At 39.4% G+C, this 27,413-nt stretch overlaps 1 protein-coding gene across 1 annotated transcript; it reads right to left on the reverse strand.

Annotated features, from left to right (window-relative positions):
• Positions 1–17,957: 17,957 nt before the first annotated feature.
• Positions 17,958–26,709, reverse strand: LOC117561444 (TNF receptor-associated factor 2-like). The gene is made up of 11 exons (XM_034238878.1): positions 26,510–26,709; positions 25,798–26,007; positions 25,232–25,310; positions 24,622–24,720; positions 24,370–24,531; positions 24,173–24,247; positions 23,507–23,581; positions 22,543–23,118; positions 21,804–21,981; positions 21,530–21,678; positions 17,958–20,896 (listed from the first exon to the last, which is right to left on the reverse strand). The coding sequence occupies exons 2-11, from the start codon at positions 25,983–25,985 to the stop codon at positions 20,678–20,680; spliced, it is 1,800 nt and encodes a 599-aa protein (XP_034094769.1). The 5' UTR covers positions 25,986–26,007; positions 26,510–26,709; the 3' UTR covers positions 17,958–20,677.
• Between the last annotated feature and the right edge of the window lie 704 nt (positions 26,710–27,413).

A 27,413-nucleotide genomic window follows, 5' to 3' on the forward strand; every position in this document is an offset into this window, starting at 1 on the left:
AAACGGCGACACATATTCAGTTGCCAGTTACTTTGTCATTAGGGCAGGGATATCTAGATACTTTCCAAGGTTTGACATAATGCATTTTGCTACTTTTAAAGCAAGGAGCGATGTTTTCAAATCTGTAATCAAAAAGCTCCTCAAAAACGCAAGCAGTTCCTACCGTTGGCTTTTCAAACTGACAAGACAAGAGACGCTCTAACTGTTTTTCAAATGTAACAGTTTGAAAAGCAAGCAAACTGTCTGATTGTCTTTAGTTTTCCGCTGTCGTGTGATAGCAACATGGAAGATTTTAACATTAATTTTAATATATTTGGAGAGCACAGTAATTTGGAGGAATGGTTAGTGGCTGATGAGTCCCCAGTGAAGAAAAGAAAAAGACAAGAGGGACAAGAAAACAGCGGAGAAGTAACCCTCCTTTTTACGCAGCGGTCCAGACATAGACATCAAACGGCGACACCTATTCAGTGTGCAGTTACTTTGGCATTAGGGCAGGGATATCTAGATACTTTCCAAGGTTTGACATAATGAATTGTGCTACTTTTAAAGCAAGCAGCGATGTTTTCAAATCTGTAATCAAAAAGCTCCTCAAAAACGCTATCGAAGCAGTTCCTGCCGTTGCTACGTTAGTTCAAACGGTAACAACGGACTATTTTTGTTAGCGGATGCATGTCAATTTAAATCAATATACAACTATTTTTTAAATCAATAAAATCATTTTCTAAATCCATAAAAGCATTTCAATTAATATTGGGAGTCATAACGTTACTTTGTCGAGAATGTGGCCATGTAATAAGCGGGATAATGTGCAGCGACTTGGTCATTATGGGGAAAAGAACACCGACAGGCTGATCAGGAGCCCGACGCGAAGCGGAGGGATCTAGATCGGCATAATGACCGCGTCACTGCACATTATCCCTTACATAATACAATGTTTATTGATATTAAGGCTTTTTTTTAAAACTATTTTTTACCCTGATAAATTGGTTAAAATATTTAGGATGGAGGAAGTTATCTAAAATCCCTACTTGATTTAGTAATGTATTCCTCTTGAGGAATATACTGCAGTTAATAGACTGCAAACGTTTGTCGATATGATAAAGCTTTTAATAAAAGGTACTGTTTTTCTACCAAGTCATGGACGGAAGGCTTTCTTTCCCACTGTAGACATTTACCAGGCTATCAATATATATCTCTTAGTCTGACTGTGGCAACCTGATTCATTATGTAATGGATATAAACATTTTCCTCTTGTCTCCAGGAGTCTTTCCAAAAAGAAAAAGAAGCCAAAGGAGGCCCTGCAAGATCTCAGACCCTGTCAGGAAGTTGTTGAAAAAGACTACTTCATCCAAGTGAACACTAATAAAACTATCTGTTCGGAGGATGTCACTTTTTTGAGAAGATGATGACTTTTAAGATAATAATACCGCTAAAGTTTAGCATTGATCATATTCAATGATAATCAAATTGCTCGGTTATTTGATTCCTGAAAAACATTATTGCTCAATCTGATTTAGCCTAGAAGTTAGCACATTATTTGACAGAGAGTGGAAAGCGGAAACAAGCACATCCAGTAGTGTCAATAGGTCCACTGGAGCCCAGCAAGATGAGTCATGTGGTGAAAAAAAGAAAAGAAACAGTAATGAAATGTGGAATTCTTGACTCACAGTATGGTAATAGTTGGCCATTTCTGTCAACTAAATATATCTACTTTAATTATTAAAGTCACAGTAACTCAATTCCTGTGTTTTTTATTTTACTAATATAAATAGTGGCACTATACAAATGGCAAATACAGCTTACTTTAAGTCCTCACAACTCCAATTTACTCAACAGTTCGACAAGTATCACCAATTGGGAGAAAGTCAATCAGATTTGTACAAGTAAAACAAATATTAAAACTAAAACCGTTGGCTTAAATGTTAATTTACATGACTTTATCTAAACGGATAAGCCACTCTACCAAATGGTTGGGGAAAAAAAAAAAAATCAAAACACAAAAAGTAAAGTATTCAAAGTAGGATCATAAGAACAGGTTAATAGTGAGTTAGATTGATGAGTTTGATGTTTTCTTCACAGAAAAACGCAGAGATGGACTGCAAGAGATAGTATTTAGAGAATGAGCTCACATACATCAGAAGTCATTATTTAACTTTTTTTATTCCCCTTTCATGAGTAATCATAAAATATTTGTATGACCTGAATGTCTTGAATACTTTGGAAAACATGTTTTTAGTTCAAGTTTGCAATGACACTTCTTTTACAAATGTCCTAAAAGATACATAAATGTTTTAAACATACAGTAGGACAAATTAACTACTGTATATGTTAGCACAGCCCCCTGACACCACAGTGGTTCATTCTGTGCAGATAGCGTGACAGTATACTCTCTTTTAAATTAGTATTGACAAGACCCCAGGGAGTGACCTGATTTCAATGCAAGCCAGCCAATCAGTGTTCTTGTTTACTGAGTATTTTCCATGGATGACTGAATGTTTTAACAATAAGGAATCTGAATGACGTTTGTGATTTTTAAACATGAGACATTAAGGACGATTTTATATTCTTACCCCCGGCTCTGAGGTCCTCAAAAACGGTCAGTAGTCAAAACACTTTGTTTGTTTGTGTTGAGTATTGATTCACAATAATCTATGGTACCATTAAACACTGAAGTGTCATGATTCTTATATCTATAAATCATGAATAGCGGTTGATTTTCTCACAGAAACAAATAGCACAACAGCTGAGGCATTTTCATTGTCTTGAAACATGCTACAAAACTCACTTGGCTAAAACTCAAGCAATAAAAAGCATCCAGGACACGGAAAAGGAAACTGTGGCTCCTGTAAAGTCTATCTAGAATTGTTTTCAGGTTTATCTCCCACCGCAAACTCCCAATTATGACCATTTGACTTGCTTTTATATTTGTTGACTCATCTACAGTGGTTGTTGGGTTTCTCTAGTCTAGATATCTTAATGTCCAGTGGGCCGTACAATAATCTAATATTGAGGCCATTTTAGTTGAGTGCACTGCTTCCTGGCAACAACAGTGTCCGGTGCTTTAAAGACAAGGACTTAAAATATGACTTTCAAAAGTATGAAGACTAAATAAACAGAGGAACTGCAGGTGTTACTTCTAATCCGCCTTGACTAACTGCCAACAAACATTCGAGACAAGGCATGCCATCACTATCGTCATTATGAAAATATGTCTTCATCTCAAGGGTGACGAGTGCGGCTTTTCGCCAGCCATGAAAGTACAGGTAAATGTTTAGAGAACAGAGGACACTTAAAGCTGAAGTAAACAGTACTATTCGATTATAATTTTGGTTCGTATAGAGGTACTTTTGATCAATGCATCATTCATAAACAATAATGAATATAGCGTCCACCACTTGGTATTTTTTTATATAAACTTAACACAAAAAGTAAGGACATTTGTGTTTGGTAGATTATTTCTTTGTGGTAGCAATGCTTCTTGGCAATAAATCTTAATCAAAAAATGCTGGTTGAAGAATGGGATGCTACCCAGCGTTTCCGCCAGGCGGGCGTCTTGCCGCCATTTGAAAACAAATTCAAGAGAAGATCGAGTTTTTATCGCTTGAAATGACGAAAAGGAAAAAAGACAAGGACATCCCTCTGTTGGAGGGGCAAAGGAGTCTGGTGGGATTATTTTCGCTGCCAGCAAAGCGTGTTCCTGTGACGGAACAAAAAGAAAACACCGCCGCATTTTTTGTTGTTGTTCCGTCACAGGGAGACGTAGAGAGATAGTATATATAAGGGATGCCGCAATTCAAAATTCTGTGTGTGTGCATCATACGTGAAGAGATAGTATCTATAAGGGACGGCTCAATTCAAAATTCTGCGTCATACGTGAAGAGATAGTATCTATAAGGGACGGCTCAATACAAAATTCAAGTCACGTGACACGACGGGGTGGATGACCTCTCAGGAGAGGGTGAGCAGGCTGGTGACAGAATGAGGAGGACAGGCTGTGTGGCTGTGTTTGGTTCTTCCACACACTACTGAGGCTGCTTGTTAAATAAATAAATTGTTAATAAATAAATTGTTGACAATATGTCTTTATTTATCAGACTTCAATCATCAAGAGTCAGCAGCAAAAAAAGCTGTTTGGCATTGGCAGAGGAGATTTGTCACATTTGTCATGGGCTCACCCCACATACTCAGCTCTGCTGCTCATCCCACAAATGCTTGTTCCACACAGATGTGGTACCATTGGAAAGGTAGGAAAACAGGCTTTCCAACGGTATAAGATCGCCGAAAAGCATTGCTACAACATATCAAATCACGTACCAAACACACATTTCCTTACTTTTTGTGTTAAGTTTATATATCGGCATATAATAAGGCAAAAGGAGGAAAAACTTGAAAAAGAACAGAGATAGTACCATCCAAATGCCAATCCATCTTTTGGATGATGTCGTCCTCTGGATGTTTGTACAAAAAAATATGGCAATCCATTCAGACGTTGTTGAGATAATCCAGTTTGGACCAGAGTGGAAGACGAACACCCAACACATCATCCACAGTCCTCCACCCTCTTCCTTCCTGCAGACCACCTCATTTTTAAATGAATGCACTTCATTAACTTTACAAGCACTCTCCAACCACAATCTTTCAAACAGCCACATATCTAGGAAATGAGCCCAGTGTCTCAGCTTCTCGCCTGGGTAAAGTTGCATTACACAGTATTTTAAAATGGTGACATCAGATGTTGCTAATGGATTTATTATTTGTTAGGTCAACTCCTGTCTGACCTTAGTGTCTGGGTGTCTGGAACAAAAAATGTGTTGTTGGGTAAAAGAAAAATTAGAGGGAAAGTTATCGAGCTCTAAATCTAGACTGATTTATTTTAATCATCAAGGGAATAGAGTGGTGCAGTGACGAGTCCTAAAACCCGGAACTGAGTTAGCATTTTACCACTACCGGTTCCCTCGTCTCAGAGTCAATGGGATTTCTCCATAGCATTTTGGAAAATAGCTCGACTGGTGATTTTTGAAGAGTTTACGTGTCTGAAAAACGATGGCTGTTAACAAGTGGCTGAATAGGACTACAGAAGTTGTCGAGGACGTTGTACGTTATTACGCCGAACACGTAAACACTCCCGCTAGGACTGTACGATATATCGTGTCGTGGCGATAATCCCATGTGCGATATTGACATTGCAGGACGTGCATTTTTTTTTCTTTTCTTAAGTTGTGCGACCCTGTTGTAGTTCGTTTATAGCATAACGTTAGCCTTTTGCTTCTGGCGATTAGATTTATGATTCGAAAATTATAAAAGTAGAGTAGACATGTGGATATTATCCAGCTGAAAAAATTTGCATTTATCAAACAAGTTCGCTTTCCACAGACCTTATTTCGAGCTATTTTCCAAAATCCTATGGAGAAATCCCATTGCTTTTTTGTCGAGGGAACCCATACAGCTTACTTCTGGGTAAATACGTCATCCCTGCACCACTCTACCTTATAGATATAAACAACACATTTTATAATCCAATATAATTATTTTTCTCATACATTTGAAATAATGTATTAATTTCGGTAATTGATTATTAGCTGTTTATCCATTGTACAGTTGCAAGAAAAAGTATGTGAACCCTTTGGAATTACCTAGATTTCTGCATAAATTGGTCATAAAATGTGTTCTGATCTTCATCTAAGTCACAACAATAGACAAACAGTCTGCTTAAACTAATACCACACAAACAATTATATGTTTTCATGTTTTTATTGAACACACCATGTAAACATTCACAGTGCAGGGTGGAAAAAGTATGTGAACCCCTAGGCTAAAGACTTCTTCAAGAGCTAATTGGAGTCAGGAGTCAGCCAACCTGGAGTCCAATCAATGAGACGAGATTGGAGGTGTTGGTTAAAGCTGCCCTGCCCTATAAAAAATACACACCAGTTTTGAATGTGCTATTCTTAAGAAGCATTGCCAGATGTGAACCATGCCTCGCACAAAAGAGCTCTCAGAAGACCTACGATTAAGAATTGTTGACCTGCATAAAGCTGGAAAGGGTTACAAAAGTATCTCTAAAAGCCTTGATGTTCATCAGTCCACGGTAAGACAAGTTGTCTATACATGGAGAAAGTTCAGCACTGTTGCTGCTCTCCCTAGGAGTGGCCATCCTGTAAAGATGACTGCAAGAGCACAGCGCAGAATGCTCAATGAGGTGAAGAAGAATCCTAGAGTGTCAGCTAGAGACTTAAAGAAATCTCTGGCACATGCTAACATCTCTGTTGACGAATCTACGATACGTAAAACACTGAACGAGAATGGAGTTCATGGGAGTACACCACGGAGGAAGCCACTGCTGTCCAGAAAAAACATCGCTGCACGTTTGAAGTTTGCAAAAGAGCACCTGGATGTTCCACAGCACTACTGGCAACATATTCTGTGGACAGATGAAACCAAAGTTGAGTTGTTTGGAAGGAACACACAACGCTATGTGTGGAGAATCCAAAGGGTTCACATACTTTTTCTTGCAACTGTATATCATTGTAAGCTAAATACCTCTGGGTTTGGAGAGTCGAAAAAACAAACAATTTCAAGTTGTCACATTGGGATCTGAGAACCTGAAAGGCGTTTTCAATATGAAAATAAGAATGTGTTGCAAACCATCATTCACTTCAGATTCTGAGATTAGAGTGTATTACACAGAGAACAAATTAGCCTTATCTTTATCCAAAACATTTTTGGTGAGAGGGAAAAGATTGTTAATAATTCAAAATGACTATTTAAAATGTATAGACAAATCAAATTCATGACTAAAAGCTGACCTTTAACCTCTTCAAAGAAAAAAGATGCACAATGCAAGTCTACAGTAAATAACTACACATATAGTTTGATAAATACTTCTGTACAGAATCGGGATCAAAATTCCTGTAACTCCACATGGGGAAAAAGCCCAGTATGTTTCAATAAAACCAAACAACACATTCATTACTCTGATTGTTTAGTCTGAAGAACACGCTGCCATTAGTACTTGATGCAGAAGTAGTGAGGTGTTCAGGCTTCTTCAACCACTGTCTTTCTCAGAGTCTGCTTTCAAGTTTAATTTCTGTCTTGGGTTATTTAAAAAGACATCAGATTGAGTGAGTCTGCATCAGGTCCAAAAAAACCTTTCTGTGTATTACTGGAGGCCAAACACTACTGTTTCCATTTCCAAAGTGTTAGCTGAGAGAGGAAAACAGAAGGACAAGTGGAATTCCTCAGTCAGAAGTTCATTTAATCTCCATCTGCTTTCCTGTTAGCAGTCACCAGCAGAGAAACAGGTTCTCATGAGTACAAAGAGGAATTTCCACTTCTTGTTAGCAGCCCAGCTCCGAAAGAGGCCAGAACCCTGTATTTTCAAAAAATATATGTATCAATGCAGGTGTGAGCTATACAAATAAGCCACATAAATAAATGAACTAGGTGTTCCAAACACTATAGTATTAGCCTAAGTGATTCATATATCTAAATAACACACAAGAACAACTGACTGAGTCCAACAACAGTTACGTGTCCTCAAACAGAGAGGACAGCACTGGAACAACTGTGGAGATTCATTTATCAACAGATGGATGTGTGCAGCCGGAGTGTGTCATCTCTTCCACTCAGCACGGGTCCATATTTGAGTGTTGGAAAGAGGATGCAAATGTGTATTCCATGCCTGCTCTACTGTGAGAGCCTACAAACTTTCAATCCTCCAAATAAAACAACAAAATACTTTCTTGATTTTCCGTGTGTTGGAAAACAGAAACACGTCAGCGTTTAATTACAAAACAGTTTTGATATTAAAACCTTGAACAAATGGGGTTAAGGCACAACTGGAAAATAGAAACAATTCAATATTGTAACAATTCAATAGAGGACCTAGCCACAGCCTCCCAAATGACCATAAAGTGGAATAATTACCTTTGTGAAATAGCTGATTAAATATAACCTTATGAAAACAGAACTTACTCAAAATGACCAACGTCCAAAAGTGACACCTTCACAATACTTTTGCTGTCCATTCAACCAACAAGACAAATCACAATGGTGTTTAAAAATTACTTTAAATACTTAGAGAATTACATTTTGAAAAGGCATCAAGTATTCACTCTGAAGAAATGTTGAGCACTTATGCACTGTTGGGTAGCTCAATTATGAACAAGACAAATTATTTTTAAACTCCTTAAATATTTGTAAAGCAACTAAAGCTGTCAAATAAATGTAGTAAGGTAAAAAGTAGAACATTTCCTTGTGAATTTTTGTTTTAATATAAAGTAGCATGTAGAATGGAGCATGCTCAAGATAAGCACCTCAAATGTACTTCAAGTTTGTATCGTTAATGCTGAAAAAGGAACTAAAGCGGTCAGATAGAAGTATCCAAGCAAAAAATACAACAATTGTGCTATCTGAAAAGCAGTGGAGTAGATGTATAATTTAGCATAGCATGGGAATAGTCAAGTAAAGTAGATGTTAGTGATGTTACGTATTGCGACGAGGCTTTGGAGCGTGTGTCGAGTAATCCCCGAAGCTTTTTGTGAAGCATGTATCGAGGCTTGTATCGTTTTTGGCCAGTGACGTCATCGATGACAAACGAAGCCTCGCTGCCTGTCGATACCACGTGACTGCTTCAGGAAGCGATTCAGATCGGTTGAACCGTTGAACCACAACGCTCATAATATCCGTATAATAAGAACCATATTACCCTTCCTGTACCCGGGCCCGGTGACACGATGGAATCAAGAGAGCTCAGACCCTCACTTATAGAGGTCGGAACTTGTCATAAGTATAAATAGATACAAGCATAAATAAATGTAGGAATAAAAACATCAATAAATACAGGAATACATATGTTGCAGTGTTTTCAGGGAGCTTTAGTGTGTGTGCTGTGGCTCAGCTGGAAAGCAGTTGACTCATGACCACAAGGTCCCTGGTTCAACGACTGAACAATACGTATTTGTTGTTGTTTATAAAAGCTACAGCTAAATTAGATAATGTAGTTAATAAATGTATTCTTTGATATGGCCTTTCTCAGGCTACAACATGGTTAAGTTTATGAATATTAGTAAGGAATACAAATCCCTCTTTGCAATGTTTACTAGCCTCCTTAGGCTTTTCAATCACAATCATTAAACTGGAATAAATACAATATTGTTAACATGAAAATATGATTTTATGTCCGTTGTTTAGAGGTATTCTAAGCAGTGGCGTTTTCTCCCGGAGGCCAAGGGAAGCCAGGCTTCCCCTGTTTTTTCAGATTGTAGTTATAATTTGAATAAATAAATAAAAACACTTTGTTTAGTTTCGGAAATTCTTTGTTGTGTGTTGCTGCCGGCCCGTCTCTCCCCCATTCTCATTGAGTATTTTACAAAGAGTGAAACAGCGCCCCTCTAGATGTTATGGTGAAACAGTAGATTATCTCTGTTGCGAGAGGAGGCCAGCCGAAACTGGCTTCCCTTGGTGAAAACCAGGTGAAAACAAATGGAGGGATTGACCAATCAGACAAGGCTCACATCATGCCCCTGCCAACCTGTGATTAGTCAGGGCCATGCCAAGGGAAGCCAGAGGCGGCTGGCTTCCCTTGCCTCACAATCAAATCAAATCGCATCAACTTAGTGTTGCAGTGACGCATCCTAAAACCCGGAAAAAGCTGCGCTCGGTTTCCCTCGACAAAAAAGCAATGGGATTTCTCCATAGGATTTTGGAAAATAGCTCGAAATAAGGTCAGTGGAAAACGAACCTGTTAGATAAATGCACGTTTTGTTCAGTCGGATACTACTTTTATAATTTTCGAATCATAAATCTAATCGATAGATAGAGTCACTGCACCACTCTCACCGCCGTTAGAAAGTAGCAAGCAACTGAAGCAAGTGCAATTATGGAGGGTGGAGATTTGGAGTATTTCATCAAAAATAATTGTACTAAACTTCCGCTACAGCAGCAACAACAAATAAAATCTGATGACAGGCCAATGCCCAAACTGGAGCTGTGTGAGGAAAAAGGGAGCGAATCGGACGTAAAACGTTAAAGGTCTCCTGATTTAGTTTATGAATGAATGCTTATTAGAGTTTCGGCTGGAGAGTGCGTGCGGACCTCTCGGTTAGATAACAGGCGTGTGTAAGTCCTGCATCTGTATGATACAAATGTGTGGGTTAGGGTTAGGGTTAGGGTTTAGGGTTAGGGTTAGGGGTTAGGGTTAGGGTTAGGTGTTAGGGTTAGGGTTAGGGTTAGGGTTAGGGTTAGGGTTAGGGTTAGGGTTAAATGTCCAGGAAATATGCCCAAATCAACAAGAACTGCGAGCCGGCATGCACGACGCTCCGCTTCCGTAATGCTTCTGAAACGCTCGTGAAACGCGCCCGGTAGGGTATGACGCCGGAGGAGGCCGGACCAAAACCGCGGCGCAGCCGTAACGCGCCGCACACGGACCCAGTGGAAACTAGGGTTAAGGCTTTACTCAATGGGAACTCGGTATGAGATAGAGCAGGGGTTCCCAACCCCCGGTCCGCGGACCGGTACCGGGCAGCGGAGGTGTTACTGCCGGGCCGTGAAATAGCTGTGAGTTTATCGTAATATTTGCAGAATCATTTTTGCACCTATACCAGTCATATTATTTCATCCAGTAGCCTAGTTAATCTTTCACCAGAAAACCGTTGAAAATGGCTTTTATAATGTTCCGAGGGATTCGGCGGCTCAGCCTCATAAAAACGTGTAATAACTACGTTGGTCCACAATGTAGGACGTAGTATTTCTACAAAAACGCCGAAATTGTAAAATCCCTAAAAAAAAATTCACCATTCATTCCAATGGCTGGCGTCTATGTCACGTGATCTTCACATTTCTCCCTGCAGAAAAAAAAAACATGGCCGAACTTCGTTTTATTCTCGGTGTAAAATGCCTATTTTAAAGTTAGTTTGGCCATTAAAATGCGTTTTGATGTCATTTGATGCGAGAAACATGAGTTGTTATTTCAGATTATGTGTGCAGTTGATGCACATGATCTTTAGTTTGCTAGTTATTACGAAGATTACTTCAGGAAATTGTGTCGATACAACGTTTTCATTGTTACCAAGGTGGTTGCTAGGGACGCTGCTATCGATATTATTTCTGTTATGTTGTGTAACAGTTTAATGGTGTAATCTTTATTGCTAGCCCATTCCCCGTCAATGTATAGTGTTGGTCCACAGCTCAAACATATTAGTTTAACAAAATCCGCATCTAAAATTGTGGCATATAGGCTACGTTATTTTCCCCTGTGCAATTCCAGTCTCACATCTCACATCACATCGTCATAAACAAATACCGGAAACAGACCGAAAACACTTTATTCCGAGTGTGCTTGCTTTTCTCTTTGAAAGTCATCACATAACGGCATTGTAATACACGGTTCGGCTGCATTAAATATTACATATCTGCCGTAGTTCTCTATTTATAGAGCCCTGATGAGAAGACTTCTAGACAAACATGAGGAACTGCCGCCAACACTGAAAACGTGACATGGATCATAAATATATCAGCCATTAAACAACATCTTACATTTCTTTTCAAACAATACGTCTCCTTGCAGTATCAACACTAATTCGGCTGACTTTTATATTTGATCCAATTGGTAGATAGGCTGTATTTACACCATAAAGGTGCACAGCTGATATAAAGGGACACCTAGTGGTTAAAGCATGTTATTGAATTTCATTATTTTTATTATTAGGATCCCTATAAAGTATATTCATTACTCGTTATTCTCTACTAATAGTTAATTAAAGACTGTATATAATGACTATTTTGCACATCCCTTTCAAGATTTGAAGATTTTCTAAGGTTTATTGACATATCATATACACAAACGGTGTAGTTATGCAATGAATGAAAAACTTTGTGTATACCTCCAGCAATGTTAACTATGTTGAAGCACTTATTTTAACTGATATTATACATATGTATTATACTCTTATAAGATGTATGTAGATAGTATAAGAAATGTGCAGAATATGACAGTTTAATGGTGGAGGTATACACACATATTGATAGATGTCTTGTAATGCACTGTTGAGGAACCATGCGGTCCAAGTTTTTAATCTCCGGCCTTGTCAGGTATTGAACAATCAATAAATAAAGAACACAGAATTATTCAATTTAAAACACAGAATTTGTGTGATTATACTAAATGATTTACAAATAAACACCACTGCATATTTACAACTGTTACACATGCTGATGTAACGCAAATGTTTCCAACTTAGGATCAATAAAGTATATCTTATCTCTTTCGACTCCACTTCGAGCGATATAATTACTAACAAAGCACTTATATACAAGACTGGCTTATCTAAAGCCAGTTGAGTATCACTTGAAATGTTTTAGCTCTATGAAACCTGATGTACTTATATGATTCTGTTTTCTTCAAGTTTATATCTTGTTGGTCGAACGCACTTATTGTAAATCGCTCAAAGTGCCGTTCAAATCCAGTTTTGGACAGTCTGCCGTGGTTCCATCCCATTTCAAAGTGCTGTTCGACGCTCGGCGTAACCCTCGGCGCACCAGGGCTCGAGCTTAAGGACGTCCCGTAGTCGAAAAAAATAGTGTCGGGGAGGATAAAAAATAATTTTGGGACGAATTTGGGACGAGAGTTAAAATAAAAATACCCTGCTAACTCTACTACAAACGGCGATGAAAATGAAACCGACTGCACGTTTTGTGTAGCACACAGTTATTAAACCTCCTTGTCAACATAAACACACACACACAAAACATTAAGAAACACGCAAAATACACACATATGTAGCTACAGCTGTGCCGCTGGCTGACAGCCAGCCGCCCAGCTGGCTGTGTCCGCGAATTCCTGGCCCGCAAATTCGCAGGTCTAGCTATGTAGGGTAGGTGAGTGTGTGTATTTCGCGGGTTGAGTGATGTACAATGGCATCCCGTGGAGGAATTCTGAAATGTTTTCCGTTACATCACAAAAACGCACAGGAGAACCAGACCCTGGAGCGCCGGCCTCTTTATTTACTTACTCCTCTTCATCCCCTATGGGTAATAAGGCTGAGAAGAGAACCCTCCATCGTATTTAGTCCTTAGCAATATGCTGCGCCTCTCCCCATGTAGGGATGGGTACCGAGCTTCGGTATTAAACGGGCCCCGGGCCGGAATTATTAAAGACAGTGGTAACGTTAAGCTCCGACGTTATCGGACTTTTTATCGGTACTGGAGACATTTAAAAAATATATGTCATATGTATTATTGCTACATACACATTATATCGCAGTTTTAGTTTCACCAACTCCGTTTCTAATATGCAATAAGACTACAACATGCGTCTATGATGTATTTTCGAGCTTTCCAATCCAGATGAGATCTCTCCCTCCCGTCTGTGTGCGAGGGGGCGGGGCCGTTTGTAAAGGTCTCCTGACTGTGTTACAGACTGTCATCCGGGTTAGTGGTTACTCTGGGTTCTGTCTTCAGGACACAGTGTTGGATTTTTTTTGTTAATTGGATGGGACTTGATTGGATTCAATATTAGAGTAATTTTCTCATTTGTGTGTTTGTTTAAATATATTTGACCTTTGTTTATGTGATTGAATGATTTACTCAAATAAAAAGGTTGATGAATTATCATCTAATGATTTGTATGATGTTTTATTTATGTTAAAGGTCACTTTGAATGATTTTAACTAATGATAATGTAGAAAAACTAACATTTTAAATTCGGGACGGTCGACATTAATTTCGGGACGGCTTAGATTGTATTTCGGGACGGTTCCGGGAGGATGGGGAAAAAAGTTAGTCGAGAGCCCTGCGGCGCACACTCAAACATCCAATCACAGAGCTTGAGTACTATCACGGGGTTTGTCCAAGCGAAGCGGAGAGAATACTTACTTCCGGGTGTAAAATTAAAGGAACTACTATGAGCTGCTCAGACCCTCGGTCCTGACGGACTCCAACTTGTGTTTATTAATCAAACAAATAAATAAACACAAGGATAATTATGTGTTATTGTTGAGTAAATAACAGTGTGTGGTTTAGAAAAGAATACAAAATTAGAAGGAACAAACGGTGAAACAATACAGATTTCAGTATTCTGTGCCCCTACTCTCCCCATAACTGACGGCAACAAAAGTCCTACATTATTCAATTAAAATAAAGAAGTACAAACAATAAGTGTGGCTTGATATTGAGTAAGAAAAAGGTTGATAAACGCTGTGAGAATGGATCTGCGGAGAGCATTTTGCCGCGATCCCAACTCCTCTATTACCAACGTTCAGGGAGCTCTATGCAAGTGGGACGCCCTGCCCGTTGAAAACTGACTTCCAAGGGGTACCCTGTCCGTAATAGAGTGACGGGGAGGGGCCCTGACCGTCCGTCAATATGTGACGGGTTGGGAGTGAGAACGTGTTGCACGCGCGCGCGCGCACACACACACACACACGCACACACACACACTTACTTCATGATGCGCCTTCTCCTCCTTTTCCCAGCATTCACTGCTTATCCGTAAATCATACAAACAAAACCAAAACGTTGATTTATCTGTTTTCCCGTTTTGGTTTAAAAACTGAATAACGTCGGTTTTTTGGTTTTCCGTTTTTCCGAAAAACCAAAAAACGACACCGGTTCTTTTTTAAACGTTGTTAATATGTTTTGGATACATATTGTTCTAGTATTTGTGCAGGCTGTTACATACAATTAGCCTCTGTTGCTACCTGCTGGTGGTGAGTAAATATTAAAATCAGTTCAAATTGACAACCGGTCCTTGATTTTTTTTTGTTTTGTTATGTATCTGCCGGTCCTTGGCACAATAAAGGTTGGGAACCCCTGAGATAGAGCACACTGTTGAGATGCCCAATCTGCCTGTTTTACACACTTTGACCAACAAGGGGGTTTGTGTTACATTACATTGCATTTAGCTGACGCTTTTGTCCAAAGCGACTTACAATAAGTACATTCGACCAGGAAGACACAACCTTGAAGAAAACAGAATCATATAAGTACATCAGGTTTCATAGAGCCAAACATTTCAAGTGCTACTCAACTGGCTTTAGGTAATCCAGTCCTTTATTAGTATAAAAGTGCTTCGTTAATCGTTCTAACGCTCGAAGTGGAGTCGAAAGAGATGAGTTTTCAGTTTGCGCCGGAAGATGTGCAAGCTATCTGCCGTCCTGATGTCAATGGGGAGCTCATTCCACCATCTTGGAGCCAGGATAGCAAACCCACGTTCAAATGAAGCCCATGATGAAGCCTCATGAGATGAACCCTTTTGCGAACCAATTGGCTGGAAAGCTTCAAAGCTTCATAAGGCTTCATCTCGCCATCACTAGTAGATGTAATGTAATGTAGATGTAATGTTATGAACTTAGCATAGGTAAAGTCACATGACAGGCAGCATCATGCTAGCTAGCTAGCTAATAGCCTGCCATGTTATGCTGGCACACAAACCCGAATACACAGCTCAAATATGCTATTAAAATTCAATTAAAAATACTTATCTTGATGAAGTGAAGCAGTGGTCTCCGTCTTTGTGAAGAATACACCTTCCCAGCCAAGTCACGATAGCGGCAATGAAACATTTTCCGCTTTAAAGTGCGTTTTTGAGGCAAAGGCTAATTAACTTTATGTTATGCTAATAGCCGACCAACCGACTTGGATAAACAGACGCCGGCCTATAAAGGCGGTTATAATATATTTGTTAACTGTCCTTCGGGGATATTGAACTGTTGGCAACTAGTGAAGCTCTTGGGTAATATATTCAGGCCAGGGGAGCAGCAGTTTACTCTAACGCAGTGGTTCTCAAAGTGGGGGGCGCAGAGGCATGACAGGGGGGGCGCGAGAGACCAGGAGAAAAAATGGTTATTAAAAAAAAAAAATTAAAAAGATTTTAAATAAAATTTAAAAAAAAATCATATTTTGAAAAATTATTGATTCGAAAATAATATGATACAGTACAGTACTATTACGTCTGGGTGTCTGTGTTTCATTAAAGCTCGGCTCTGTGTGTGAGTGGAACGAGCCATTTTGTGTATGTGCGCGAGCGAGAGAGAGAGAGAGAGCGCACCGGTACCGGAGATCGTTGTTGTTAGCTTCTGGTGCTAGCGAGCTACGCTAACGGATATAAGGAGTTTTTTCAACAACAAAGTGGAGGAGAGTCCTCTCCTGTCAGACTGAGAGACTCAGTGAGCTAAAGGACTCTCTCAGTGTTATCTCAGTGGGTCTCAAACGTTTTGGTCACCATTAATATAAATAAATTAAAAACAATTATGAAATACTATATGACATTAAAAAATGTATAACGTTTAAAAGGGGAGTGATTTGTAAAATATCCATAAAGAAATAGTAAATCTGTTTACAGTTCTGTGTTGAGAGATGTATCCATACTGTAGATCTCTTCATTTTGCTCTCAAAGTGCACCAGATTGATGCTTTTAACTTCAATATTTAAAAATAAATCTTCCCGGGGGAGCTTGCCCCCGGACCCCCCTATGTGAGGTCCACACACCACCTATAAAAATAGCACTTTACCCCTGCTTACACCTATATGCCGTGAGCTGATTATTGAGCCTTCATTGTAACAGTTGCGGGTACATTGTGTATATGCGTGGGGAGTGTTGCAGTAGAACATTCCACTGTAGCGCCCGGTACATTAATGGGAAACCCTAAATGTTTGAGCACCCTCTATGAAACGTCAAGCTACCCCACAGCACCCCCAAAATAAATCTTTGGCGCCGCCACTGAGCCTGACTATTTGTGTTGGGGGGGCCCGACTTTTTTTTTTCTCCAAAGGGGGGGCCTGACAGAAAAAGTTTGAGAACCACTGCTCTAACGTGAATAAAACGTCCTGCAACAGGTGAGACTCGATGACTAAATGAACCGCGCCAATGAGAAGGGTGCGTTCGATGTGTTGTAGTTCTTGTCTGTACGTGGAGTGAGGAGTCGTGTGTGCACAATAATTAAACATGATTAAACATAATTATTATCTAACAAAATGTAGCTACAATAAACCTTATAGAGAAAGTAGTAGTAGTAGTATTATGTAATGATGACTGTATTCTTATTTTTGCACACACTGGACAATCATAAACACATTCAAAGTATTCTTACATGTTACACGCGTTAAAATATAAATGAATATATAGTGCACATAGTTTTGGATTACATGTATAGTTGCAGAAACATAAAGAGAAACGGGGTTTTTTCAATGTCAAAAGAAAGAGGTCATAAGGAAAACATATTTTGAATCGATGTCACCATGTTCTCATCAACCAAATCCTGTACAAGTTAACCATCATTTTGTCAGTTTTCTTCCTCTTCAATTCTCTGCACTTTACATCTGTGACTCACCAAGTCACATCCAATAATAAGACGAGGAACCGAGTTTTATCTTTTAGCCTATAGGTTCTGTTCATTTACTATACAATGTTTCCTTTGTACATGTAATACTTTGAAGGAAACACATTCATCTCTCTTTTAAAAATAGCATCCGGACAGCAACACAATGCACTGCATTGTTTGAGAGTAAAGCTTCCCACTTAATCCCCTTTTTAAAATAAGTTCGCTACCAGTAATGAAGGTCTATTTTTTGTTTTCTGGAAATACAAATTACTCTAAATTGACCATTTATTACAATTATCCCTGTTTTCCTTGTCTTCAGTTTTCTGTGTAACTAAATTCAGAGAAGGGCAATTCATTGAGGGATTATAGCGCCCTCTAGTGAGCTAAGGCTGGAAGTAATTTACTCAAGTACTTTACAATTTGGAAGTACTTGTACTTTACTCAGAAGGTTGATTAAAGTTGTTTTTAAAAAAACAGCAAATTTTAGAGAAAAAGGCCCCAAATATGAATATACATTTATGAAGAAGAGAAGTTTTTCCCTTCCAAATATCGTATTTACTTACATTTTGCTTTCTCACACATACTTTAGTAGGATTTTGAATACAGTACTGATTACTAAACAACAAAGAAGATTACAAATTATTACCAAGCTGAAACCAGCTAACTTTATTTCTTACTGCATGTCCTTTGTAGCATAATACATCAATATTATCAACATCAGAATATATATATGGCTCTGAATTTTAAAGATACAGAAATCACTCAATGAAATACCCTGTTTAGACAAACAACCAATACAAAGTGCACAAATAAAGTTGGTTAAAGTCCACTGCATCACATTTACAGAACTGCTATTTAGTTTTTTAGAAAAAATAAACAAATGAAAGCTTACATTCAGAAAACCTTGAGAGGGTTTGTATCATGGGACAGTACTCATTATCTCCTCTGGTGTATACAGAAGTAGTGACCCATGCATCATATTAAAATGGCACACATCCAACGCAGTACAAACTGGAACATAAACATATTTGGCACCATATTTTAGCATAGAACATAAAAAATAACTTGCAAATACAACATTGTTAGTATGCGGAGGTAATGTTGGATTTTGGCACATAACTAAAAAACTTCATGTTCATCCATGCTCAGTCTTTATTGAAAAGTGTTTTTCAAAGTTAGTAATAAAAACCCGCTAATAGCATGAAATATTCAACATTAAAATGGTCTTTCTGAACCCTCATGTAGCCAGCTTCATGAATAGCTCCTGGCAACAGATTCTCATGTTAGTGATATTATTATGCTCAATGATGAGGAAAGCACAATTTTTTGCACCTACAAATTCAAAATTAGTTGCAGTTCTTCAGCGCCATAGTGAGTAATGTAAACAAATAAGTCGAGTATGACCTCTGTAAACCCTTTAAGCCGAGATGTCATCAAATCTATCAGACATAATCATATATTGCACTCTAGAAGGAATCATAGGTCCTTACTGCACAAAGGGCTCGTCCTGGCCTGTTCAAACCATCTTGACAAAGAAAAAGTTGGTATATAGATATAGAATTAATAAGGTATTCAGTAATACTATGTTTATTATAACATCTCGTGTATATTAACATTGTTATATAGATTATTTTAAGATTATGATATGAACAATACATATTTATAAATTGCTATGAATATAGGCGGCAGCTTCTGTTGAACAGACGCAGCGCCAGGTATAACATAATATCTATTCTATGATTATTTTCTTTCAAACAAGTACAAATAAACGCTTTCACACCTGGCTCACAGAGTAAACCAAGGTGAAACTCCATAGTGAAAATGAATTGAAGCCTCCCATGCACAGAGAGGTTTCAATACAGGTCGAGACTGGTTTTCAAACAGGCCAGCGTGAACCTTAAAAACCTCAGCATGCATGCTAAGTAAGTAGAACAGCAATCTCTGGTGGACACGTAGCACAACTACATGTTAAAACGGATATAATGTAGATTTTTATGGTGCCTTATTGGAATTCAGTGAGAGCACATTTAAAATCGTAGTCATCCGGGGCTGCACTGAACATCAATCTGCATTAAATAATGTCCTACAACAACGTATTAACAGTCTCTGGCTTTCATTTCTTATTTCAGCCTCCACATACATTTACCTCGTGTATATTTGCACCAACATATATATTAGTTTCACATCAGTATTCTATCTTAAGAGCAGCAGAAACACATATGCACTGTATACTTGTATGGACAGAAAACAAGGAACGAACAATTCCTTCATTTCGTGGAATCTGTGTTGACCTCAGTCTGTGGTGGGGGCACAGTACTATGTGTTGAGATGTGAGCTAGTGAGCATATCCTGCGGGAAAACTCCAGCTATGTATGTTTGTCAGAGTTGTATGCCTCAGGCTTGACTGGCAAGCTGCCCTGACTCCTTGGTAACTCCACTGTATCTTCCACAGATGTACCAAACCACCAATCAGAACCACCAACCCCTAATAGGAACAAATACGCAACACTAACTTTACATGTAAATAGCCTGGTTCCAAAGACATGCAGGCAATGTCCACCATCACGGATGGCTAATTCACTAACAAGTTTAACAACAAACGAGGAACCTTTCATAAAGCTCAGTCCAAATTAGGAGCCATTATATACTTAAAACGCCAGCGGCATGCACTTTAGCGCAAAGAAAAGGCAAAAAAATGCCTGTAATCTTATTCATAACATAACTCCACGTTTGTCTATGCAAATTCACTCGACACTGGAATTGAGAAGCTCACAATATCCACAATCTGCAAGAAAAAGCAAAAACTGCACCAAGCCTTGCTCTAACTATTATAAATCATCAGAATGATCACATCAACTGTCTATAATCTACAATCCTCAAAGGTTCAAACACTGCATGTTCTCTAACACCTCTTCAAACGTAGGAGATCAAAAAGTATGTTTTTAACTCCATCAAAAACTGTTCACTGACATCTCCACTTCTTCTCAGCACTGCACTGACCAACCTGCACTGGCGCTCGCTCCTGTGTCCTTACTGTGTGTTACTGAAAACATATGTGCACAACTGAAGTGACATTTTATCCACTAAGGGACAGGTGTTGTGACGTAAAAAGAAAACACCTGAAATGTACAGTAATGACAGTGGTTCTCTCATAGAGATCACAAGGATATGATAATACCAGCGCCGTCTGTACGGAGCAAACTGCAGCCGCATGCAGTTGCAAGCATGTGTCTCCCTAAAGCTGCAGGGGACAGTAAGATGCCTGAACAGAGCCCTAACGGGACCACGATTGAGCCAAAATAAAGCCTTAATGGTCAAAGAGCTGCCTGGTTGCCAAACTGTACCACCCTGCGGGCCACCTAGAGGCCGGTGAGGTCCACGATGGCCTTGATGAAGATGGTGTCGTCGCGGATGTAGGAATTCTTGGCATCGAGCTTGGAGAGCGGGCAGAAGAGCGGACAGCCGCTGGCGATGTTCATCTCGCTCACCGGTCGCTGGAAGGAAGATGAAGTGACATCAGGGCGAAAGGCGTCGATGATGTGCTCCCTGTTGCTCTGGTCCAGCAGCATCAGAGTCACCTGCAAGTAAGACACATGAGAGAGGCCTTCAAGCTACAAAGAGTTTGACCATTTATAACATTGTTGGATATAAATGAAGACTGTGTTTAGACCTAATATGGCTCTACCTTGAAAAATATCTTAAAAAAGTTGAACCCCATTCACTTTTGCTGCCACCTAATGCACTGCAATGGCCAATCAAATAAATTGAAGCACACATTTCTGGTAAATAACTTTATCACAGGAAAGGTGCTTTTCTATAGATTTCCTCAAAATCAACAAAATGTAAAGTAAAATCCAGTTTGAGTGTATTATAAATCATTGTGCAGTGTGTTTGAAAACTTTTCATATTTTATTCAAGACGAACTTCCTGGACCATATTTAATGAATAACAGGTACTATAAACAACAGTTAAGCACCCAGTATTTAGCAAATTACTGTTGAGATGATTGAAAGTAGTAATAGAATGGGTGGCTGCATATTTAACTGGATATGAGCGTTTAAAATGTAGTTCAAACAGGCCTCCAAAAATGGGAAACAGGTATAATTGTGAAGGTTGTTGCATTGCTAGGTTTTCATCCTGTCTGGTAGTTGTGATCAAAGAGCTCTGGTAGACTCATTTTATTATGCATATTTAGTATTGATCCTATTTACCTTCTGGTTGAAAGGCCATTTGAGCAGAGCGTCACTCAGTCCCCTCATCACCACAAAGAACAGGGACAAGTGGCTGCCACGCCCCGTCCCATCTCCATTCAGATAGATCCGCAGACACATCTTATATCCGTACTTACTGGTGTAAAAGGCTGAAAGGAAAAGGGAATTCATCTTTACACATTTGTAAATAATGAAACTTCTGTAATAGAAGTCTAAACGGATTCAGATTGGGTTCAAAATGTTGTCTTTTCATCTGTAATATGGACAAAGTTACCTGGTGAAAACATAGCAGGGGCTCGACCAGCGATGGCATCTTGTCTCTTTTTGGCGAAATCAGAGATCCTCCAGACGAAGACGCCATCAAAGGTTGTGGCAGACATTTCCCTCAGCCGGCCCTCCATGTCAGCCACCGTGAGGTCCTTCAGCCCCACCGTCCTCTCCAGCTGTCGCACCTGGAACACACACACGCTGTGATCAAACATATACTGTGCTGTTATTTCAAGAATACGTTGGGTTACTCAGAAAGGCCATCATTCTGGGGGTCATTCTCTTTATGGAGAATACATTACAATATTGAGTTGTCAATATGTTTAGAGGTTTTCAACACAATACAAATGTATGTTTATAAATGGAAAGAATAGCTCTATGTTTATGATCCTGATTCAGTGAGTAATGATATGTGCTATATGAGAATCCTGTGTTTTAGCCCATTTTCGTTTACTTTTTAGGAATGGCACCTTTAAAGTTTAGTGAAAAATTGCTTTTAGCAGTTTACAATGTACAGACAACTATCACTTTATTGTCATACTGAATAAAGCTTAAAATCATGATGATTCTCAGGCATTTCTGAGGTTATAAGGGGGTCTTTTTCTATGCTTTATGGACTTTTGTTTGCAATGGACACAAGAGATACTGTGTAAGTCTCATTGGATATAAGTCTGTATGTTCAGAATTGAGTCATTACTCCCAGAAGACAAAGTGTAGTGTAGAATGTGGAGCAGGGCCAGTCCTACCTTGTTACTCAGAGCCTCGATCTTGTCCTGGTCCAGTTTGTGCTGACGGTTGCTGGCCTCCATGGTGGTGGCAAACCGCTCCACCTCTCTGTTCAGGACACACACCACATTTTCAAACGTGCCGGATTTAACCTCGAGCTCCGTACACCTGCGACCCAGCTCCACCACTTTGGTCTTCTCGCTGTGGAGCTGGAGCTCCAGCGCCGCACCCACCGAGCTGGGCAGGGGGGTGAAGGAGGTAGAGACGGAGAGAGTGGGAGCCAAGGTGGGAGGGGGAGGGAGAGGAGCTAAAGTGGGTGGACCAGGGGGGCCGGAGCTGGAGGATGAGGTGGAGGCAGTGGCGGCGGCTGCTCCCTGCACGGGAGGCCCAGAGGAGGTGGTGCTGAGCTGGGAGACTCTGGCCTCCAGCTCCCTGAGGGACTGTTGGAGCTCCAGCAGCTTGTGTCCAGCTACTTCCAGTCCCTGGGGCTGCAGGCCCTCCATGCTCACCTTCATGCCCATAATGTAGTGCAGCAGCAGGTTGAGGTGCTCGTAGGCATAGGTGCGCTCATGGTCATGAATCTTTTCCTTTTCCACCTACAAAAAAAGGAGGCAACAGGAGGAAAATTAAACAAACATACAGGGAGTCTGATCAGCTGTACAAGGAACTGTGTGAAAATCTCGGGGTGTTCGGTCTCTTATTTTTTTTAAAGCAAGATTTCTACAAACTATGGCTGCAACTGACGATTACTTTTAACTAGATTACATCTCAGAAAACAAAATGAAAGCCATCTTTGTGACGTAAATATTAATATTTTCTTTATCTCAGAAGGGATAACAATATCAGATGAAGAAATTGGAATAGACTCTTCCAAAACAGATTCAGACAACCAAATCCACTTGATATTTTTCATACAGTCCCAAAACTGAATGTGTGTGTTTGAAAATATATATTTATCATTGAGGAGACAGGCATGTTACTTACAGACATATCACATCCCACAACATGAAATCGACACGGTGTTCTGAATTTGCTGCAGAACTTAATGTGGTCCACGTACTGAAAAAAAAAGAATAAAAGTCCATTCATTATTAGGAGCTAACTTAGCATAGCAGCTGTGTGCATCTCATGTATTAATCTTACATCAGTGTTAACAAAGCTGCCTGGCAATCTTTGAAGAACCAAGAGAGTGAATTAACAACTTTTATAGCTGGTAAGTAGATATTAACAGAGTTAAAAGGACTAAGATGAAAAATATAATATATATATATATATATATATATATATATATATATTATCCTCCATCTTTACAAAGACAGGAGACTAACAAAGCAGTTTTCTTTATTTTCATTCAAAAATACCAACCTTTAAATAGCAGAGACATTTTTTTCATTTTCTTAAAACCTTTATATCTTGACAGATTACTTTTATTTCCAGATGCCTTCAAGAGACTGCTGTTGCTGAGGATACTATAAATACCTTCAAAGATGTCCAAATAACATACTGTACAAGTGTTTAGATAAACATAATATTAAGCTCTGTGACTAACACACAAGAGGCACAAACTGGTAATAAGTAGCTACATGGGGCTGTGACCTTTATCCTGCAACAACATGTTTCCATGTGCTCTGCATGTGTTACCAGTCTCACCTTCTCTCTGGGTATTTTCTTCTTGGCACAGCCTTCACAGATCATCGGGTACTTGGGACAGATCTCATCATGTGCCTGGAACAAAACAACAAAGCTGACAATGTTTCCTTTAAATAACACAAAGGGCTGCTGTGATGTGCTGCACCGACTCAGACGAGCCCAGCATCTTAGCTAAGTCTAAATAAATTATTTCATACCTTGATGTTTTTGAAGTGAAATGGCTCCTTGCAGTACTTGCAGTTGAGTGTTCTCTCCGGGCACTCTCGCTCATTATGGCGCTCCTGTTCATTGAAGCGGATTCGTTCTTTACAGGAGGGGCAGGGGAGGATCATGAACTCACACTTTCCCTCGTGGTTCAGCTGTAAAAAGTAAAGTCTTCACGCACAGCTCAAAAACACCTCTCATTTTGTTTGTTAAAAATCCTGAAAGTAGGTCAAACGTCACCTTACCTCATAGTCTTTAATGCTGCCTTTCCAAGTGCAATTTTCATGGATACAAACAGCTGAAAGGTTTTCGACCTCCCTCCGAACTGCGTTGTCAGGAAAAGCCTGAACAAAAATGGACATGCTGTCACACTGCAATGTTTCTCCACCGTCACTGTTCCACTTAATGGATCATTCATGTTCAGGAAAGCTGTATATTCACAACGTCTTCAGCCCTGTATGTTAACATGTGTTTCTAGGAGTGCATTGAGAAGACATTTGTCCTGCATATCTGCTCAGTAATAAAGCATGAGGCAGCTTTCTTCCAGCTCCTAGTCTGAAAAAACCCTCAGAGCTACAGAACTGTCATGTGTGGATGCAGGTCAGTGAGCTATTTGAAGTATTATTCGAGTACATTTTCCAATGATAATGATTTTTATTGAACATTGGGGGGGTTTTAATCAACTTTGGGAAACCGTAACAGGCATCACTATAATCTGACCTTACTTTTACGATTATGAATCAATAGAGATAAGAAACACTAATTCTGAGTTCATACTATAGGTTATATTAAGAAATTCACTTTAACAAAAATTCTAACTCAAAAAGTAAAATGTTCTGATATGTTAATACTTACACATCCTTGTTTCAAAAGCGATGTAGGTTCTTCAAAAATATCCTCTTTAATACAGGCACTGCACTTCTGGGGTCCATTACTGCAATACAAATACATTATACTCACTAAACTGCAAATCCAAAGATATTGAAAAATTAGATACCCAGTGATAAAAATTACATTATTTTTCTGATTCATTTTTAAATAAAGAACATAATCAACAAATATATGAACGTGTATTATTAAAGATTAGACTGCTCAGCACTTTATTTTGAATGCAGGACTTTTACATGCAATAGAATATTCATACTCTGTCTACATTACACTCTGCAGATACCCTAACATAAAATAATATGTATATTTCTTTATTATTCTGAAATGAGCCATTCTGCATATATTTCTGCAATTCCGGTGTTTTCTGATGCTAATTATCTGCGCTTTTATTCAAGTCAATTTGTAAATGCATGACTTATATTTCTGCAACTTCAGTGTTTTCTAATGCTAATATTTCAGTACTTTTATTTAGGTACATTTGTAAATGCAGGACTTTTACTTGCAGCCTTTTAGTTGTGCTTCTCTGCCCTCACCTGACAGTCCTGTTGAAGCAGTAGGAACAGAAGCGATGTCCACACTGGGCTTGAAAGGGCCGTCGCAGGATGTTGTGGCAGCAGTTGCACAGGTGCTTGTCCTCCAGCTTGTTGCCCAGGATCTTCTTGGGGAAGCCGGGTTTATTGCTCTCCATGGAGGAGGGGGGGGACGGCTCCTGTGTGGCCATGGTGTCTGTTCACACGTCACACCTGGAGGGGGGGGGGGGGGGGGGGGGGGAGAGAAGAAGACTTGCAACAGTTATAGAGAAGAGCTGTGGTGTATCATTTCCTGTGTATCAGTCTTTGAAACAGGAGAGTGAAATCCTATCCTGCCTTAATACCCAACATGGTTCCTGATCACAGGCCAGCTGAGAGGCCCACACCCTTTGTTTACATTTAGAGTCTGCATTCATGGCTGCTTCTTGTGGTTGACTTGGCACAAAGTGATGCTGCTGCCTCTCTTTACACTCACGCAATACACGCTCTGCTCATCCTACCCAGTAACGATGCTGACAAATCGCACATCCATTGTCTCTGCTCTGCTTCCTTGTCGCTGTTGCTAAGCTATCAGCATCCTTTTAGTCAGAAGTGGTACCCAGCACGCCGCCACGCCCCTTTGAAATCTGAAGCTTGCAAGCCTGAAAGCGACCATTAAGCAACTGGAAATGGTTTATTTGAAAATCCTGTTGCAATCACCAGACTTTGCACTTACCAGCGTTTTTTTTGTTTTAGTCTAAACTGTCATCGCGTGCAGAGGATGTGAAATCTCCTCTCCTGGTCGCGGGTCGTCGCTCGTGCACCGTGCCGATATTATTAGTGGTTTTGCAGCTAGTTTTCTTCAACGTTAGCCACATAATAAAGATGTGGTCCCCCGAAAGCGATGGCTGTTATTGTCCAATATCGCCATTGCACTTTCAGACTGGGTGTTACGTCATGCAGTGGGCTGCACGCGGGTTGATAGGCAGAAGGGAGGTGGAGGCGCGCGTGTCATTGGTTCAAAACTCACGAGGGGGTGGGTCTTCTTTGTTGTGAAATAAACACCCAGAAAGCAGATTTTGTAAATGCACATTACATAGGTTTGTTTTGAATGTTACTGCTTTTGTAATCCGTCTATAAATATGTGATATTGTTATCTTTTGTTTGCAGCTTCTTGTATATATCTAAACAGAATACATGCATACAGTGCATGTATTTAAGTATATTTATATATTAACATCTAAAGGTTACAAAAAGGAAGATATTATAGATACAGTATGACAGGCAGTTGCGCTGTAAAATGAAATTCTTATGCTCAGCTCTCCACATCTACATATTAAGAAACTATACAAACAAACAAACAAACATATAAGATATGCAGGTCCCCCTTGAAAAAGAGAACATTGATCTCAATGGGATTTTACCTGGATAAATAAAGGTTTTGAATTGAATATATAAGCATATAAGAAAATGTAAAAATATAAGCGGACGTACATTAAAACAATTCTGTTCCATAATTGAAGTGCATGATGTTCTGCATGATAAAACTAAAAGTAAATAAGATGTACAAACAGGAGGGTAAAGTATAGTGTGTAAATACAGTGGTAGAAGACGAATTAAGTACACATACTTTACTAAAA

The sequence above is a fragment of the Gymnodraco acuticeps genome, unplaced genomic scaffold (genome assembly GCF_902827175.1).
Source record: "Gymnodraco acuticeps unplaced genomic scaffold, fGymAcu1.1, whole genome shotgun sequence".
Lineage (NCBI taxonomy): Eukaryota > Metazoa > Chordata > Actinopteri > Perciformes > Bathydraconidae > Gymnodraco > Gymnodraco acuticeps.

Coding starts and splice junctions, on each gene's coding strand:
- LOC117561444 (XM_034238878.1), bottom strand. CDS start 25,985: ATGGCCACACAGGAGCCGTCCCCCCCCTCCTCCATGGAGAGCAATAAA. Junction 24,721..25,231: donor CGCTTTTGAAACAAGGATGT/GTAAGTATTAAC, acceptor ATTTTTGTTCAG/GCTTTTCCTGACAACGCAGT. Junction 21,679..21,803: donor CCCTGCTATGTTTTCACCAG/GTAACTTTGTCC, acceptor TTTTCCTTTCAG/CCTTTTACACCAGTAAGTAC.